This window comes from Scyliorhinus canicula, chromosome 15 (genome assembly GCF_902713615.1).
Source record: "Scyliorhinus canicula chromosome 15, sScyCan1.1, whole genome shotgun sequence".
Lineage (NCBI taxonomy): Eukaryota > Metazoa > Chordata > Chondrichthyes > Carcharhiniformes > Scyliorhinidae > Scyliorhinus > Scyliorhinus canicula.
Genome location: NC_052160.1, coordinates 45,679,502 through 45,700,035, shown reverse-complemented (window position 1 = coordinate 45,700,035; position 20,534 = coordinate 45,679,502). Strand labels below are relative to the sequence as shown.

At 45.1% G+C, this 20,534-nt stretch overlaps 1 protein-coding gene across 6 annotated transcripts in view; it reads left to right on the top strand.

The window, feature by feature from the left end:
* Nucleotides 1–20,534, top strand: part of usp22 (ubiquitin specific peptidase 22) — a 171,075-nt gene that overhangs the window by 125,565 nt on the left and 24,976 nt on the right. For all 6 annotated transcript variants that reach the window (XM_038819881.1, XM_038819879.1, XM_038819877.1 and 3 more), the window contains one exon: nucleotides 15,185–15,354. In XM_038819881.1, the coding sequence (XP_038675809.1) occupies nucleotides 15,185–15,354 (170 nt within the window). The remainder of the gene's footprint in view (nucleotides 1–15,184; nucleotides 15,355–20,534) is intronic.

Here is a 20,534-nt window from a genome sequence, read left to right as displayed (position 1 = left end):
TTCCTACAGTGTATCTCGCAGTTGCCACCATTTTGTTACCACTTTTTGCAGCCTTTTACAGCTTTTTGCTTTGAATACTTACGATGTAGACAGTCACACTTGTACATGTCCCACCTTCCCCAGAAACAATCCCAGTGTCAAGGAATCTAAAACCCTCCCTCCTGCACCAACTCTTAAACCATGCATTCATTTATGCTGTTCTACTTCTATATTCTCTAATGCATGGCACTGGGAGTAATCCAGAGATTACAACCCGAGAGATCCTGCTTTTTAGTCAACAGCATAGCTCTCTGAATCCTGATGCAAGGCCTCATCCCTCTTTCTATCTGTTATTGGTGCCAGCATGTACCATGACCCAGCCTTATCTCCTTCCCCCTTCAGGATGCTCTGCAGCCATTCAGTGACATCCTGGACCCCGGCACCAGGGAGGCAACACACTATGGAGTGCCCTGTGACAATTGCTCTTCTGCGCTTTGACCCTCCCTGCTGAACAACAGAGCCAGCCATGGTGCCACTGCTCTGGCCGCTGCAGTTGTTTTCCCCGATAGACCATCACTCTGCACACCCCCTCGCAACGGTGTCTAAAACAGTATACTTGTTAGAGAAGGGGACATCGATAGGGGATTCCTACACTGGCTGTTTGCCCTTTCTAGTGGTCACCTATCTGTTTGCCCTTTCTAGTGGTCACCTATCTGTCTACCTGCACCTTGGATGTGACCAAGTCTCTATAACGCCTGTTTATGACTCTTTCCGCCATCTGCATGCTCTTAAGTGCATCCATTTCCTGCTCCAACCGAACCATGCGGTCTGTGAGGAGCTGCTATTAGGTACACTCCCTGCAGATTTGGTCATCCGGAATGCTGGACATCCCACATCTCTCAGTTAAAGCATTACACCCCTCTGACTGACATATTAATTAATTAATTGTGCTAACAAAGAAAAGTACAGCACAGGAACAGGCCCTTCGGCCCTCCAAGCCGGCACCGACTATCCTGCCCTTATAAACTAAAATCTTCTGCAGCAGATTTTAACGGGAAGATTTTAAAGGGCAGCACGGTAGCATTGTGGATAGCACAATTGCTTCACAGCTCCAGGGTCCCAGGTTCGATTCCGGCTTGGGTCACTGTCTGTGCGGAGTCTGCACATCCTCCCCGTGTGTGCGTGGGTTTCCTCCGGGTGCTCCGGTTTCCTCCCACAGTCCAAAGATGTGCAGGTTAGGTGGATTGGCCATGATAAATTGCCCTTAGTGTTGGGTGGGGTTACTGGATTATGGGGATTGGGTGGAGGTGTTGACCTTGGGTAGGGTGCTCTTTCCAAGAGTCGGTGCAGACTCGATGGGCCGAATGGCCTCCTGCACTGTAAATTCTATGATATCCGGGGTCTGTATTTCTCTATTCCCATCCTAGTCATGTATTTGTCAAGATGCCCCTTAAATGTCACTATTGTCTCTGCTTCCACCACCCCCTCCGGCAGCGAGTTCCAGCCACCCACTACCCTCTCTTTTTAAAAAAAATCGTATATCTCCTCTAAACCTATGCCCCCTTGTAATTGACCCCTCTACCCTGGGAAAAAGCCTCTGACTATCCACTTTGTCTATGCCCCTCATAATTTTGTAGACCTCTATCAGGTCGCCCCTCAACCTTCGTTGTTCCAGTGAGAACAAACCGAGTTTATTCAACCTCTCCTCATAGCTGATGCCCTCCATACCAGGCAACATCCTGGTAAATCGCTTCTGCACCCTCTCAAAAGCCTCCACATCCTTCTGGTAGTGTGGGGACCAGAATTGAACACTATACTCCCAAGTGTGGCCTAACTAAGGTTCTATACAGCTGCAATATGACTTGCCAATTCTATACTCAATGCCCCGGCCAATGAAGGGAAGCATGCCGTATGCCTTCTTGACTACCTTCTCCACCTGTGTTGCCCCTTTCAGTGACCTGTGGACCTGTAGAATAAATACTTCTTTAGCTATGTGGTCCCTTGCGCTAGATTTCTCCGATTAAATGCGGTAATCTCCAAGTTACTCCTTTACTTAGTTAATTACTCTAGTAATTAGAACAGATTCCCAACCAGCCAATCAAGTCACTGCTTTACTGTGACATCACTTTCCCGTTCCTCCGTCCCCGATACTCAATAGATAAATTATTTATACTTTTCTGAAGCTCCTTCTCCCCCAGTTCGCGCCAACTACACTTCCTGCCGACTAGGCCATGAATCCACAAGGTGCGTTATTTATACTTGCTGTTCTGAAGCTCCTCCTCCCCGAGTTCACACCAACTTCGCTCCCTGCCGACTAGTTAGATTAACTCCAATTTTCTATGGCCCTTCTTTGCTTGTCCTTGTTACAATTCAATCCCCGCTTGGCTTCAAATTCCCAAGTTTATAGCTTAAACCGCCTTAACTCCACCATCCTTTAGCCTAAATGTATCTCCAGGCTGCGCCCTGTAGGTCATCCTCAAGATGTTCATGATAAATAAAGCGTGGCTTTTTTGATTGAGGGGTGACAGGTTGTCCACTGGCAGCGAGAGGCTGTCCTTTCCCTGGTTGCTATTGTGTAGTGGTTTATTCCAGGACTGGGTGAACAGAAACAACACTAGCCCGGAGGAGAAAATGAATTCTAAATTCATGCAGAATTTATTATGGAATAGAATCCCTACAGTGCCTAAGGAGGCCATTCGACCCATCGAGTCTGCTTCGGAAGATCACCCCATCTGGGCCCAATCACCCGTCCTATCCCCTTAACCTCACCCTTTGTACGCTATGGGGAAATTTAGCATGGCCAATCTACCAAACCTGCACATCTTTGACTGTAGGACGAAACTGGAACATCCAGAGGAAACCCAAACAGACACTGGGAGAACATGCAAACTCCACAAAGTCGCCCGAGGTCAGAATCGAAGCCGGGTCCCTGGCGCTGTGAGGCAACAGTGCTAACTACTGTGCTACCATGACGCTTAATATATTTGCCACAAAGGCCTCTTAAATCTTGAATGCTGTCCCTACTTCAGAATTCACACTGATCCTTTCATGTTCACCTCTCTTAGGGTAACGGTCTGCAAGAATAGACCAGTCTAATGGGGTTACGGTTGTTAATTGAGGTTTCGTCGCATCACGTTGGGTGGTTATTACCCACTGGAGGACTGCCAACTCCAGATTGAGAGATGACATTTGGCCTCCTCTCATTGAGCACTAGATGTTGGCCACCATGTCCATCTTTGACTTTGTGTTCCTGTCTTTTGGTTGTTTGCTTTGCTACTCTTTAATGGGAACTGTAATTACTCTCCTTTTATATGAAATTATGTGCTTCTTTCACATATCAGGTCCTTTCTAATCTTCTACTCAGGCCCCCAAGATCAAGTTGAATATTTTGCAAATGTCTTTTGGGTTTTGAATGGGTATTGCTGTTTCAGCAGTCACAAAATGGCTGCAGGTCAAAGCAAGTAAAAGTATATGTACAACCTTGGGCTTTGTGGGAGGTTGAGGGTTGGGGGGGGGGGGGGGGGGGGGGATTTGGACAAAGTGGCGGAAGGAGAAAGTACTACTCATGGCATCACTCATTGCTGGGATTGTATTTTGCTGTAGTTTTCCCAGAATTGCCCTTGGTTTGACTTCTGTCTGTGGCCTGGAGTGATGTTGCACCTGAAGGTAAATCACATTAGACCCTGCAAATGGTGCATTGCTGTCAGAAAAAGTTCCCCAGTGTGGCCTTTGCAATGAGTCATCAGTTTCTGCAGTAAAATCAATAAACTTGGGTAGTGAGTGGTGTTTCTTGTTGGACCACTTGTAACCTTCAATTAACTGAAAATAAATAGTGTTTGATGACACTTTTACTGCAAAGGGATATCGAAGAATCTATTTTGATTTAGTACAGTTTGTGGCATGAGAATGATTAATATCCTCTGCCAATTATTTAACCGTGCCATCACTACCATGGGATGTGTCTGTCTTGTGTGAAAATGTTATTAAACACCAAAGACGATGGATTTTGATACTTAATTAATTAATTACAAGTTTCAGTTCCCCCTTGTCACACAAGAATTAGAAGGGGGGGATCATCTGTGGGAGAGAAAGGGGGATCAGAATTAAAGAGAAAATGCTGGAAAATCTCAGCAAGTCTGGCAGCATCTGTAGGGAGAGAAAAGAGCTAACGTTTCAAGTCCAATGACTCTGTCAAAGCTTTGACAAAGAGTCATCGGTCTCGAAATGTTGGCTCTTTTCTCTCCCTACAGATGCTGCCAGACTTGCTGAGATTTTCCAGCATTTTCTCTTTCGCTTCAGATTCCAGCAGCCGCAGTAATTTGCTTTTATCTAGGGATCAGAATTAGGTTTGTTTCAACCACTATGCTCACTCTTTGTTATTTGTGAGTCTCCAATTGTACGGACAATTGTTTTCTTTCCAACCCCCCTCCCAAAAAAAATCATGTAATGGCATCTGAAATCCATTTTCTGAAGATATTGATTCATCTCCTTTTAAAGTGTCAATTAACTCCAGATCAATGACTGGAACAGAACAAACCACGTACCCACTATGGTATCAGGGATGGGGTATTCAGATTTCTCCCATGTAAATAATTATGGTTACTTAAGACTTTCTTTACAGTGTCGCCCCCCCCCAAATTTTGTACATTGTTCCACAATTCATTTTACCCATCAGTATGCTCATTTTTAGGTAGGGATCCTTAACGTGTGTACTACAGTCTTAAGCTGATTTGATCTGTATAGTATCAGGCTAATGCATTCTGTTTGGTAACCTGATGCTTTCTCAGTTGCATGCTGGTAGCTTATTTGCTGTATTAGTAACCACTTTATGCTAACTATATACTCTCAATATGATCAATGATCATTCCCAAATCCTTTTTGACCTCTGTTAGCTGGCACTATTCTAGTCTCTAGATGACTCTTGTCCTTGCCTTTCAGTTTGTGTGATATTGACCTTCCAAACAAAAAGCAATTGGCGAAATTAAGTTATGCCCACCTTTGGATGATTCATGCATACCAACTTGTGACATTTGACACTTGATGTTTCCCACTGTCTAATTCTTTTTTGATTTTTAAAAATTATTTCGTTGGGAGATGGAAGACTAACGAACTCTTGCCGTATTACTCTTTTAAGAGTAATCACTATCATAGAATCACAGAATTTACAGTGCAGAAGGAGGCCATTCGAGTCTGCACTGGAAAGAGCACCCCACCCAACCCAGCTTTTTTGGACAATAAGGACAATTTTGCATGGCCAATCCACCTAACCTGCACATCTTTGGACTGAGAGGGGAAACCGGAGCACCCGGAGGAAACCCACGTAGACACAGTGAAAACATGCAGACTCCACGCAGGCAGTGGCTCAAGCCAGGAAACGAACCTGGTACCCTGGAGCTGTGAAGCAACTGCGCTAACCACTGTGTTACAGTGCTGCCCTTATATTCTCAAAGGGTTAGATTTTGCCTCACCCAGGCTTCTACCAGCATCTGGCGAAATACAATCCCATGTTGCACACATTTGCATTAACGTATTGAGACACAGATCCATGTACATAACTGATTCAATTTGAGAGCATTAACGATAGTTCAAGAAGGAAGGGGCACTGTAGATCCAGTTCTAGAAAACAAAAGTCATAATGTCAGGGTAATTAAACACCATGCATCATATCTCAGCAAGAAAACAACTATTCTGCTTTTATAGGTCTATTCTAGTGAAATACGTCATGTCCTTCAGCCCCACTCTTGGCATCTTAGAAGCATGGCAGGGTGTATCCACTCCGTTTCATATCTCTAACTCTAGTGCTCCTTTTGCGATGTTTATTTAGAATAAATATTTGCTTTAAACCTTTGTCTAATTAATTTTTTCGCTACTTGTTTAATTTGTCCATTTTCTTTATACATCTCCTGTCTTATGCTAGCTTCAATCCACTGTCCTATTTACCCTCGTGTTACCAAACTGATTTGGGTGAAACCATTCCCCTCAAACACCCCCTGTACTTTTTTTTTCTTAAAAATACTAAGAAATCCTGTCCTATTTCAGCAGAGAGCCACAATCATGGGCGGGTGCCTGGAAGTGCAGAGCCTATAATTGCAATTTTTTAAAAAAAATTCCACTGCATATGGATGTCGCTGACAAGGCCAGAATCTTTGGCCTATCCCTAATTGCCCTTGAACTGAGTGACCTCCCGGGTCATTTCGGCAGGCACTTGAGTCAACCACATTGCTATGGATCTAGAGTTCCATGTCGGCCAGACCAGATGAGGATGATATTTCCTCCCATGAAGGACATCAGTAAGCCAAATGGGTTTTTATGATAGTCTCATGGTCACCATTACTGAGATTAGTTTTATATTGCAGATTTTATTAACTGAATTCAAATTTCAGCAGCTGCCGTGGTGGGATTTAAACTCCTGTCCCCAGAGCATGTAGCCTGGGCCTCTACATTACCAGTTCAGTGACATTACCTCTACAGCAGCTCCCCAAAACATTCTGCCCACTTCACCCCATTTTGAAACCCTTGTCCCGCAAGAACTATTTTTCTCTTTCATTATAATTATTCCTCCAGTATACTCCTCATCTCTCCTCCTTTAAATCCAAAATATGCAGACTTTAATGTTTTTGCACAAGTTTGATCAATCACCATAATTCTACATTGCTGATGGAACATTACTAAATCACAAGTGCAAAGTTAAATTACTATGAAATTTGAAATAAAAGTAGAAAATGCTACAAATACAAATCAGGAGAGCAGATAGCTTGTATGTGAAGAGAAACTTGATGTTTTATTAGAAGTGGATTACAGTAAAACCAACTGGCTGGCCGAGTGCCTCTCTGTGTGACTGAGATTCCAGTATGATATATTTACTTTTATGCTTGGGGAGAAGTCAACATTGAACATGCAGGATGCCCAATTCTAATTATGACATGTCTTTGATGTCTTGTGGAATTGCTGCTCTCTTTCAACTGCTGCAACCTCCCAAACCGCCAGTGAGGGGCAGCATCTTCTTTATAGTTGCTGAAGTCTGCTGGAAAATGGCTATAATAACCTAACTTGAATCCTGTTAAGCCAAATCGTAGGAATATAGATTTGTGACCGGATCCAAATATCAAAATTCTTCTTTTTAAAAATACCTGTTTAAAAATAAAGTGTAGTGGCCATCATTGCTCTAATGCGACTCGTGATAGATAACATAACTACTAAAAGTGAAAAAAGCTGCAAGTGCACAGTAGTGTTGAAGGAGACTCGCATTTTTACAGACAGTACAAGCCCTGGAGGAAACACTTAAGGCTTATGAGGCATTTAGGAGTATCATCACCTATCCATACACCGACTTAACATAAATTGCTCTTTTGTTCTTGTGGCGATATGCATCACTGTAAATACACAAGGGATTAATGTGAATACACTACAACTAAGTAAACTAGAGGGAGCACCAGAGATGTCATGACATGCAGACATACAGCTAATGAACACATAGAATAGGACGGGACCAATGGGCAGTCAAGACACCCAGAGGTGACACTACCACAATGGAAGCAACGCAACACTCCAGAGCGCAGTCCTTGCATGAGCAAAACCTACAAAAACAACAACAAAGACAACAACAAGAAGCATACCAGAGGCAACAAGCACTTCAATAACAACAACACTGGAACAACGACTGGTACAACATGGTACAGCTCTGCAAATGCAGGACACTGTGACAGCGCAGTTCAAGACAATGGTAAGTGTGCAGACATACCATGGCATGATGCCACATCTTACAAATTCACATTTGCTACACGACAAACAAGCAGACCAGCTTTCAAGGCAGCTGACATACAGCATCAATACTGCAAACACAGGCTCCAGTCCAGCTCAAACAGGACAGATGACATCAAGAATTGCTACCACAAGCATCGAAAAAAAAAAAGAGTCGAAATCAGACAATAAAGTGATTTAACCATTTGCACACATCCTGATGGCTTCTTGGTTCCTTGAGCACAGGACACTGACTGGGTTCACAAGGAATGACAACATCAACATCGACGCTTCAATGACAGCACAAGAAAGCCACTCGACCGTGTAAATTCATGAACTTTGGACTCATAGCTATTATTTGGTATTGTACAATTATCACTGTCATCATGATTTGTACATGTCATCACTTATCTACCTATTATCAATTTTCTTTAACACTACAGAAAATATGTAACACGAAAAAAGGGGGGATGTGGTGATATGCATCACTGTAAATATGCAAGGGGTGAATTTAAATACACTACGACTAAGTAAACACTAGAGGGAGTACCAGAGACTCATGACATGCAGACATACAGCTAATGAACACATAGAATAGGACACGACCAATGGACAGTCAAGACACCCAGAGGTGACGCTACCACAAGGGGGCATTACACAACCCATATATAAGGACAGGGAACACATGCTCTGTCTCTTTTCCACAGGCGACACAGAGAGAAGGACAGGGACAGATCAGAAGCATCACACCCACCACGTGGCTTAGAACAGACTGGTTAGTTAGACTGAGCTACTATAGCAAGATTAGTAGGAGAGTCGAACTCCAGTATGGGAATTGTTAACTGTTCAATAAGTCTGTTAAACCTATCTCCAAGTCTGAACCTTCCTTTGTCAGAGCATACATCAAGGAAGCAGCTTATGCTATATGAAGAAGCATAACACAACAGCTCTAGCCCATTTGCTGCCCTTACCCAACTAAAGCAAAGTATCAATGTCCTGACTTGGTTGTGGAAACTCCAATGTTTAGCAAGAAAGGGGAAAGAATTGAGAGGTATATATTGAAAATAATTCAAATAATGAGGTTAGGAGAAACAGCGGATAATGTTTTTAAAACTGAATTCGCTGCTGCAAAATATGGTTTTAAATTCAATGCACATTTTGAATAACTTGTGCCTTGTTACATCTTAAAACTCTTGAGCTCAGCATATGAGCAGTAGTGAAAAAGCAAAGAGAATTTCTGCAGGTTTGACACGAATAACCAGAAAGATTTCAGAGAAGCTCAATGCTCTGCAGGGTTGTGCTATTTTCACCAAGTAATTAGACACTATCTCTTGATTTTTAGCTTGGAAATACAGTTCCTTGTCAAGGTCACTGCAGAGCTCTGATCATTTGGTTCAGGTTTTTCATTCACGGGATTTGGGTACTTTTGACAAGGCCAGTATTTATTGCCCATCCCTAATTGCCCACATCATCACATTTTGAAACCATTGTCCCCACGAGATCTATTTCTCTTACTCAAATCATTCCCCCGGTATGCTCCTCATCGCTCCTCCTGTGAATCCAAGGTGTGCAGACTTTAATGACTTTGCACAACTAGTTTAATCGCTCATCATCTGACCTGGCTAAACTGTTTAGTTTTATTGGGCAGTGATGTCCATCACAAAAATTATCCATTGTTTAAAGATCACCTGGGAAGGCAAAAATGATACCCAACTTCTCTTCACCACAAACCATTTTAAACCATCTTTCCCTGCCTCTCCACCCTCACCACGAATAAGTGCGAGGAACTTGTGAACTTTTTTTAGTTACAGAAATTGAGATTATCTGGTTAGCTGCTTCCCTCTCTTTCCCTAGCCCACTGGGCCTAACCTCCTCTATGGCTCCCCATCCCTCCTTCGTTCTGAATTTGCATTATTCTCTAGTTTCCTACCTCCCTTGTTCCCTCCTTGAGTTTATCTTGACAACAGTGCCTACCTCTTGTTTTCCAGACACTTCTACCAAACAGTTGACAAGTCAATTTCCCTTCCTGGCCACCATGTGACCTAATATTCGAGAATTCCCTGTCCTTCAAATTTGCCATCTTCACCCCTATCCTTAAAAGCAGTTTTGGTCTCCTTTTGAGGAAGGACATTCTTGCTATTGAGGGTCCAGCGAAGGTTTGCCAGACTAATTCCCAGGATGGCAGGACTGACATATGAAGAAAAACTGGATCAACTGGGCTTATATTCACTGGAGTTTAGAAGAATGAGAGGGGATCTCATAGAAACATACAACATTCTGATGGGACTGGACAGGCTAGATGTGGTAAGAATGTTCCCAATGTTGGTGATGTCCGGAACAAGGGATCACACTGCTGCCTTATGGCACCGAGGACGCAGGTTTGATCACAGCCCCTGGTCACTGTCTGTGTGGAGTTTGAAAATTCTCCCCGTGCCTGCATGGGTCTCAACCCCACAACCCAAAGATGTGCAGGATAGATGGATTGGCCACGCTAAATTGCCCCTTAATTGGAACAATCGATTTGAGTACTCTAAAAATAATAGAAAAGAGAAGAGTTCCGCCTGCAAGGAAAGGAGCTGCATGAGGATCGGTCGAAAGGCCATTAAGGGTGCGGTAGCACCCCTGGAAGGATTGATGGAGAGAGTTGAGAAGTGCTTGGAGGCATAGGGGTCGGAGATCCGAAAGATGGAGCAAGTGATGTCCGATCACAGTGATTGGGTAGTGGTGGAGAATGGGGCTCTTGGGGGACCTTTTGGAGTCGCCTCGGGCAAAGGTAGAGGAGCAGGAGAACAGAGATCCAAAAGGCAGAGCCTGCGGATGATTGGCTTGCCTGAGGTTGTGGATGGGACAAGTGCCACAAGATGCGTCTCAAGGATGCTTGGGGCAAAGGGGGTGCTGGACAAGGTCCCAGAGGTGGACAGGGCGCACAGGACCATAAGGCAGAAGCCGGGAGCGGGGGAACCACCACTGGCTGTGATTGAGGCTCCATAAGTTTGTCGAGAAGGAAAAGATCCTGCGATGGGTCAGGGAGAAGCAGAACTGTGAATGACAGGGGAATAGGGTTTGAATCTATCAAAATATCTGAGCGGAGCTGGCGAAGTGGCATGCCGCGTTTAACAAGGCCAAAGCGGTTCTATATCGAAGGCAGATCCGGTTTGGGGTACTGTACTTGCGAAACTGTGTGTGACATTTGAAGGCCAGGAATACTATTTTGAAACCCCTGAGGAGGCCAATGACTTTTATCAGAAACCATCAACTGGGAAAAACTGAATGTTGATGGGATTGTGATCTCAGACCATGCGCCGGATTGGCTGGAGGTTAGACTTGGCCCGAGGCAGGAGCAGAGGACAGAGGCTTTTGGCGGACAAAAGATTTTGTGAGAACGTGTGGTCGATGAATCTGCGGAATTGAATCAGAATGGGGAAGTTGAATCAGAATGGGGAAGTATTGGTAGCCACGTTTTGGGAAGCGTTGAAGGGGGTGCTTCGGGGAGAGGTTACCTCGATCAAGGCGCACAGGGACAGGAGGGGTAGGGAAGATTGTGGACATGTGTTGGACGAGATAGCCGAGGTGGATAGAAAGTATTCGAGTGCACCCACCAAGGAGGGGTTGGTGGAGCGAAAAAGGTTACAGGGCAGTTTGGTAGGTTGACGACGGGGGAGGCAGTGGGGCAGCTACAGAGAGCGAGAGAGGTGCAATATGAATATGGAGCAACGGCGAGCCGTATGCTGGCCCACGTAGCTATGGAGGCCGGCCACATCCAGGGAAATTCTGAGGGTACGGACAGGGAAAGGGGAGGTAGTGCTGAAGCGGAGGAAGATTAATAAGACGTTCAGGGAGTAGTATGAGAAGTCATATAGGGTTGAGCCGGGTAGTGAGGAAGGGGACACAGGGCGGTTTTGATGAGCTGGAATTCCCAAGGCTGAATGAGGAGAGGAGGCAGGCGCTGGAGGAATCACTCGGACTGAGAGGTGATGGATAGTATAAAAGCAGATGCACCATAGAAAGCATCCTACCTGGCTGCATCGCAGCCTGGTATGGCACCTGCTCGGCCCAAGTCCGCAAGAAACTTCAGAGAGTCGTGAATACAGCCCAGTCCATCACACGAACCTGCCTCCCATCCATTGACTCCATCTACACCTCCTGCTGCCTGGGGAAAGTGGGCAGCATAATCAAAGACCCCCTCCCACCCGGCTTACTCATTCTTCCAACATCTTCCATCGGGCAGGAGATATAAAAGTCTGAGAACATGCACGAACAGCTTCCCGCTATTACCAGACTCCTAAACGACCCTCTTATGGACTGACCTGATTAATACTATACTCCTGTATGCTTCACCCGATGCCGGTGTCAATGTATTTACATTGTGGACCTTGTGTTGCCCTATTACGTATTTTCTTTTTATTTTGTCTTCCTTTCATGTACTAAATGATCTGTTTGAGCTGCTCGCAGAAAAATACTTTTCACTGTATCTCTGTACACATGGCAATAAAATCCAAGTCGGGGATGGCCCCGGGCCCTGATGTTACCCAGTGGAGTTCTAAAAGGAGTTTGTGACAGAGTTAATACATTTGCTGGGGATGTTTAGCGAGGCGCTGGAGAAGGGGGAGCTACTGGAGACACTGACCCAGGTGTCGATCATGCTAATCCCGAAGAAGGGGAAGGACCTGTTGGAGTGTGGGTCATATAGGCCCATTTCACGGCTAAACACACATGTGAAAGTGTTGGCCAAGTTAGTGGCAGGGGAGGATGGAGTATTTGTTCCAAGGGTGATCGCAGAGGACATCAGGCAGCTAATAAATGTGCAGGTTAGGTGGATTGGCCATGCTAAATTGACCCTTGATGTCCAACGGTTCGGTGGGATTACAGGTACAGGGAAATGGATTGGGCCTAGGTAGGGTAGTCTTTCGGAGGATTGGTGCAGACTCAATGGGTCGAATGGCCTCCTGCATGATAGGGATTCTATAAACTCCTGAGTCTGTATCTTGTGGCACTTGTCCCTTCCACGCCCTCAGACATCTCTGCAAAACGAGTATTCCTGAGTGTTGATGGTATTTAAAGTGGATTGAGAGCTGAGGTAATTTTACTTGTTTGAGTGGAAATAAAGATAGCAGTTAAGAGTTGATTTAAGGAGTAATTGTAAGTTATTTTTCCAGTGCGATGTTAAAGATATTTTAATACTGTGTTAGTAATGTTTATTTTAATCTACAGTATCCCAATTTTTCGTGAAATCACTCTTGCAAAATTAAAATAAAATATTGGGGGTTTCTGTCCAGTATCCTAGCCACTATTGGGTTCTGATCTGGGACCGTAATAATGGCAGAGTTTTGATCTAATGTTGGCTATTGGATCAGTCTGCGGCCTATGCTGTTTAACACACCTGCAGCATGTGTATTTTAGTTTCACCAGGTTTCTATCTCCATTTTTGGGTATACCCAATGTTGCTGCTGGCACGTTCTTCTATTCTCTTTATTGAACCAGGGTTGACCCCTGTCTCTGGTGGAGGTATGCCAGACGGCAAGGTTGCAGATTGTGCGGAGGCCACAGCACCTTGATAGATATCGAGTTTTGTGATATTAGAACTGTTCTTGAAATTGACCCAATTTTAGCACCGTGTTAGTGCCACGGGAGGATTAGTGTCACAGACGGGAATCTTCCGTATGAAGAGTGAACTTCGACTCTGCAAGAATTGGTCGTCACTCTTATCAATACTGTCATGGGTAAATGCATCTGTGACTAGTAGATTAGTAACCAGGAATTGTTTGCTAAATTCCTTTCAGAAAGCACAGAAAATGTATTTTACTCTTGCTGCCTGCATCAACAGTTCTGTTGTAGCAAATCTGGACCCAGCATATAACCAGAGTTAACAAGTTCATGCTATTTTTTTAAGCTTTCTGTTGGATCTTTTTTTAATGAGTACTGCACCGGCCAGGTGAACAGCCAGCGTTTTAAATCTGAATTTAAAGTGAAACTGAGTTTCGAGCCCTTGTGCTCATCAACCTATTATAACTTGAATTCCAATTCTGTAAAGTATAGCCACATCAATGGAGAGGTGGCTTGTGGGTGTAAACCACAGCTACTTGGTCAGCTTTAGATTTTAAGGAGCATCTTAAGAACGAAAGCAAAGTTGAGAGATTTAGGGATGAAATTCCAGAGATTGGGATCCAGGTAGTTGAAGGCATGACATATTGGTTGATATTTAAAATCTGGAATGCTCAAGAGGCAGAATTATAGGAACACAGACCATCAGAGTTTGGGGCTGGAGGAGCTGACTGAGCTCTGAAGGGGCAAAGCCAAGGACGGATTTGAAAACAGCCACGAGAATTTTTAAATCGAGACGTTGCTTAACCGGGAACTAGGGCAGGTCAGCGAATGTGGAGGAATGGTTGAACAGAATTTGTGCACATTAGGACATCCAGAGCAGTGTTATAAATTACTCAAATTTGTGAAGATTAGAATGTGTGTGTCCAGCCAAGAGTGTGCTGGAATTGTTACGTCGGGCTAGAATTTCAGTAGCAGGTGAGTTGAGGGCAAGGTAGTGCAGAATCGGGCAATGTTTAGAAGATGGAAATAGAATAACAGTCTTTATGATGGATATATGAAACGAAGGATGGGTGAGTGTACGTTACTCAGAACAATAAGCAATTGAGTAGTGGGCTTGAGGGAGGAAATTCCAGAGATTGGGATCCAGGCAGTTGATGGCAAGACATATTGGCTGATATTTAAAATCTGGGATGCTCAAGAGGCAGAATTATAGGAGCACATCCTTGACTCACCTCTTCTGCTACTGAAATTCTCATCCAGACTTAACTAAAGTGGGCGTTAGGGATCCATGTTGGCACTGCTGCTGTTTGCTATTTGTATGTAAATGATCTGGTTTGGAAACTGAGGGAATATTCTTAATACAAAATTGTTTCCAAAATTTATTGAATCAGCACGGGCAGCACGGTAGCATGGTGGTTAGCATAAATGCTTTACAGCTCCAGGGTCCCAGGTTCGATTCCCGGCTGGGTCACTGTCTGTGCGGAGTCTGCACGTCCTCCCCGTGTGTGCGTGGGTTTCCTCCGGGTGCTCCGGTTTCCTCCCACAGTCCAAAGATGTGTGGGTTAGGTGGATTGGCCATGCTAAATTGCCCGTAGTGTCCTAAAAATAAAAGTAAGGTTAAGGGGGGGTTACGGGTATAGGGTGGATACGTGGGTTTGGGTAGGGTGATCATTGCTCGGCACAACATCGAGGGCCGAAGGGCCTGTTCTGTGCTGTACTGTTCTATGTAGGACTCAAAATAATCATAATGCAGTGGGATCAGTAAATCCATTGCTTGACTAGTACATAGTCTTATTCTTATTAATCTGCAAAATTGCATTATTAAATGGAACATACAAAGCGTGTTAGGTTTAACATTGTACCCAACATTAAAGAAATGCTACATGGTTTCACTTTATGACTTTACTTTTCTCTATTTCAGGTCTCCGAGGCCTTATAAACCTAGGGAACACCTGCTTCATGAACTGCATTGTCCAGGCACTTACCCACACTCCACTACTCCGGGATTTTTTCCTTTCTGACCGACACAAATGTGAAATGCAAAGTCCCAATTGCTGTCTAGTCTGTGAAATGTCTAGGCTATTTCAGGAGGTGAGTGGTAATCAGCTCCTTGCAGTCATGCAGCCAACATTGAAAGCAATTCAGTCTCGAGAAGTAACCCAATCCCAATCTGTCCCTGAACCCCAGGTGTGAAGCTGTTTCTGAAGGATGCAGAGTATTTATCTGAATGCGAGAGGGGTGATGCTCTAATTAGTTATCACCTTTTTCTAATTATAAATATCAATTGGGAGAAAAGGAAATGTCAGTGAATACCTAATTTTTGCCAACAATCCGACATGTTTGCTCAGTATTCGGGATGGTATTTGTTTAACTTTACAATTAAACATATTCCATTAAACATGTGAAACTCTTCTTTGATATTAGAATTTTCCTACTCTGGATTGCAGTTCTGTCTGTGACTTTTCTGTGGTGATATGCCTGTGCACCGTTCTGTACATAGTTAGCGATGAGGCCTCCAACCAGCTGGTGGTGATAGAGATATATCATGTGACCCGAAAGCCATCATCTGTATTATAGTTCATTAGTTATCTTACCACGTGCTTGTTAATAAATCGTCTTTCTAGTTAAACAATTATATATTCTGTGTACATCATTACTGCGGTCCTAGCGTGTTTTCGGGATCCTTAAGGGGGAGGGGGAGCAGCCCCAAGTCGTGGTCCACATAGGTACCAACGACATAGGTAGGAAAAGGGATAGGGATGTAAGGCAGGAATTCAGGGAGCTAGGGTGGAAACTTAGATCTAGGACAAACAGAGTTATTATCTCTGGGTTGTTACCCGTGCCACGTGCTAGCGAGACGAGGAAGAGGGAGAGAGAGCAGTTGAACACGTGGCTACAGGGATGGTGCAGGAGGGAGGGTTTCAGATTCCTGGATAATTGGGGCTCATTCTGGGGTAGTTGGGACCTCTACAAACGGGATGGTCTATACCTGGACCAGAGGGGTACTAATATCCTGGGGGGGAAATTTGCTAATGCTCTTCGGGAGGGTTTAAACTAGTTCAGGGGATTGGGAACCTGAATTGTAGCTCCAGCATACAGGAGGTTGAGAGTAATGAGGTCATGAGTAAGGTTTCAAAGTTGCAGGAGTGTACCGGCAGGAAGGAAGGTGGTTTAAAGTGCGTCTACTTCAATGCCAGGAGCATCTGGAATAAGGTAGGTGAACTTGTGGCTTTGGTTGGTACCTGGGACTTCGATGTTGTGGCCATTTCGGAGACCTGGATAGAGCAGGGCGAGGAATAGTTGTTGCAGGTGCCGGGGTTTAGATATTTCAGTAAGCTCAGGGAAGGTGGTAAGAGAGGGGGAGGGGGTGGCATTGTTAGTCAAGGACAGTATTACGGTGGCCGAAAGGACGTTTGATGAGGACTCGTCAACTGAGGTAGTATGGGCTGAGGTTAGAAACAGGAAAGGAGAGGTCACCCTGTTAGGGGTTTTCTATAGGCCTCCGAAAAGTTCCAGAGATGTAGAGGAAAGGATTGCAAAGGTGATTCTGGATCGGAGCGAAAGTAACAGGGTAGTTGTTATGGGGGACTTTAACTTTCCAAATATTGACTGGAAATACTATAGTTCGAGTACTTTAGATGGGTCCGTTTTTGTCCAATGTGTGCAGGAGGGTTTCCTGATGCAGTACGTAGATAGGCCAACGAGAGGCGAGGCCGTATTGGATTTGCTACTGGGTAATGAACCAGGACATGTATTAGATTTGGAGGTAGGTGAGCACTTTGGTGATAGTGACCACAATTCGATTACGTTTACTTTAGCGATGGAAAGGAATAGGTATATACCGCAGGGCAAGAGTCATATCTGGGGGAAAGGCAATTACGATGCGATGAGGCAAGATTTAGGATGCATCGGATGGAGAGGAAAACTGCAGGGGATGGGCACAATGGAAATGTGGAGCATGTTCAAGGAACAGCTACTGCGTGTCCTTGATAAGTATGTACCTGTCAGGCAGGGAGGAAGTGGTCGAACTAGGGAACCGTGGTTTACTAAAGCAGTTGAAACACTTGTCAAGAGGAAGAAGGAGGCTTATGTAAAGATGAGACGTGAAAGTTCAGTTAGGGTGCTCGAGAGTTACAAGTTTGCTAGGAAGGATCTAAAGAGAGAGCTAAGAAGAGCCAGGAGGGGACATGAGAAATCTTTGGCAGGTAGGATCAAGGATAACCCTAAAGCTTTCTATAGATATGTCAGGAATAAAAGAATGACTAGGGTAAGAGTAGGGCCAGTCAAGGACAGTAGTGGGATGTTGTGCGCGGAGTCCGAGGAGATAGGAGAGGTGCTAAATGAATATTTTTCGTCTGTATTCACACAGGAAAAAGACAATGTTGTCGAGGAGAATACTGAGACACAGGCTACTAGACTAGAAGGGCTTGAGGTTCATAAGGAGGAGGTGTTAGCGATTCTGGAAAGTGTGAAAATAGATCAGTCCCCTGGGCCGGATGGGATTTATCCTAGGATTCTCTGGGAAGCTAGGGAGGAGATTGCTGAGCCTTTGGCTTTGATCTTTAAGTCATCTTTGTCTACAGGAATAGTGCCAGAAGACTGCAGGGTAGCACATGTTGTCCCCTTGTTCAAGAAGGGGAGTGGAGACAACCCCGGTAACTATAGACCAGTGAGCCTTACTTCTGTTGTGGGAAAAGTCTTGGAAAGGTTTATAAGAGATAGGATGTATAATCATGACCAAACAGGTGGATGAGGATAAAGCAGTTGATGTGGTGTATATGGATTTCAGTAACGCGTTTGATAAGGTTCCACACGGTAGGCTATTGCAGAAAATACGGAGGCATAGGACTCAGGGTGATTTAGCAGTTTGGATCAGAAATTGGCTAGCTGGACGAAGACAAGGGTGGTGGTTGATGGGAAATGTTCAGACTAGAGTCCAGTTACTAGTGGTGTACCACACGGATCTGTTTTGGGGCCGCTGCTGTTTGTCATTTTTATAAAAGTCCTGGAGGAGGGTGTAGAAGGATGGGTGAGTAAATTTGCAGATGCCACTAAAGTCGGTGGAGTTGTGGACAGTGCAGAAGGATGTTCCAAGTTACAGAGGGACATAGATAAGCTGCAGAGCTGCGCTGACAGGTGGCAAATGGAGTTTAATGTAGAAAAGTGTGAGGTGATTCATTTTGGAAGGAATAACAGGAAGACAGAGTACTGGGCTAATAGTAAGATTCTTGGTAGTGTGGATGAGCAGAGAGATCTCGGTGTCCATGTACATAGATCCCTGAAAGTTGCCACCCAGGTTGAGACGGTTGTTAAGAAGGCGTACAGTGTGTTAGCTTTTATTGGTAGAGGAATTGAGTTTCGGAGACATGAGGTCATGTTGCAGTTGTACAAAACTCTGGTGCGGCTGCATTTGGAGTATTGCGTGCAGTTCTGGTCACCGCATTATAGGAAGGATGTGGAAGCATTGGAAAGGGTTCAGAGGAGATTTACCAGGATGTTGCCTGGTATGGAGGGAAGATCTTATGAGGAAAGGCTGAGGGACTTAAGGCTGTTTTTGTTAGAGAGAAGAAGGTTAAGAGGTGACTTAATTGAGGCATACAAGATGATCAGAGGATTAGATAGGGTGGACAGTGAGAGCCTTTTTCCTCGGATGGTGATGGCAAGCACGAGGGGACATAGCTTTAAATTGAGGGGAGATAGATATAGGATAGATATCAGAGCTAGGTTCTTTACTCGGAGAGTAGTAAGGGCGTGGAATGCCCTGCCTGCAACAGTAGTGGACTCGCCAACTCTAAGGGCATTCAAATGGTCATTGGATATACATATGGACGATAAGGGAATAGTGTAGATGGGCTTTAGAGGAGCTTCACAGGTCGGCGCAACATCGAGGGCCGAATGGCCTGTACTGCGCTGTAATGTTCTATGTTCTAGCACACAACATAATATTTCCAATTCAAAGAAGGCAACCCAACATGATAACTGGCTTAGATACAACCATTGGTAAATATGAACGAATTACTGCCAGTTTTGGCTACAGTTGACTCCGTTGTACCATCAATTAACATAATATGACATTCTGGTCTCCATGGAGTGAGTGGTCGCACATTTGGTGGCTCCTGCTCGAGGTCGAAATTTCTGATCCTTCCCCACCTGATTTAAGGGGTGTTTTGCTGGTGAATGATGCATAAGCACTGAAGAATAGCAATGCTCCCTCTGGTAGGGCCAGGTGATGGCTTACCAGACGAGGAGTGAAACAAGAGGCAGCAGCTTGATCGCGAGAATATTCGAGGTGTGACACAGAAAAAGATGGCAAAAAGTGCTGGTGCATCGTTACATGCCTAGTTGTTCACGGAGCAACTCGTGAACTTTTTGAACAACAAGTTCCAGCAGCAGAGGAAAGAGGCCTCGGAGGATCTGGTTAAGGTGGTGGAGCTGCTTAGGGTGGCTGTCGAGAGAGTGGCGCAGCGGCTGGAGGCACAAGGCCTGGCACTCCAGAAGGTGGAGGAGTCAATGGGGGAGCACAAGGACTGGCTGGCCTCACTGGAGGGCGGAGATGGTGCTGGGGGCGAATAGCCACAGTAGATTGAGAGAGCAGGTGAAGGACCTTGAATCATTCCAGGAAGCAGGATCTCCGGATCATGGGGATGCCTGAGTGGGTCGAAGGAGTACAGGCCACTAAGATTGACAAAGATGCTGGAGAAGCTGATGGGAGGAGGGGGTCTTTGACTGTCCCCTCAAGGTGGATCAGGCGCACGGTGCTGAGGAGGAGGCCGAAGGGGAGGGAGCAGCCAAAGGAGATGATGGTGAAGCTGCCTCGTTTTCTCGATAATGGAACAAATCATGAGATGAGCGAGACAGTTGAGGAGGTGCTTCTGGGAGGGGAGCGAGCTGCGAATATACCAGGACCTGGGTGTGAAGTTGGCCAAGCTACAACCGGATCAAGGCTGCTGTCTGCAAGGAGATGGTGAGATGGGGTGCTGTATCCTGCTCGTCTGCGGGTCACGCATCGGAATCGGGAGTTTTATTTTGATAGACCATGGACTGGGAGGAATGTGCGAACTGTGGAGATGTTAAATGTGGGTCACAGAATGGGTGAATTGGTGAGTTTAATGAGAATGGGGACCTAAGTGTGATTTCTTTTTTGGGTTTCGGGGTGTGGGGGTCCGGGGGAAGGGCGGATTTGGGGAGGAGGTAGATGGAGACCCCGGGTGCGGGCCATCATGCTACTTGGTTGGCTAATTAATGGGAGTGAAGTAGAGGGTCGGAAGGTA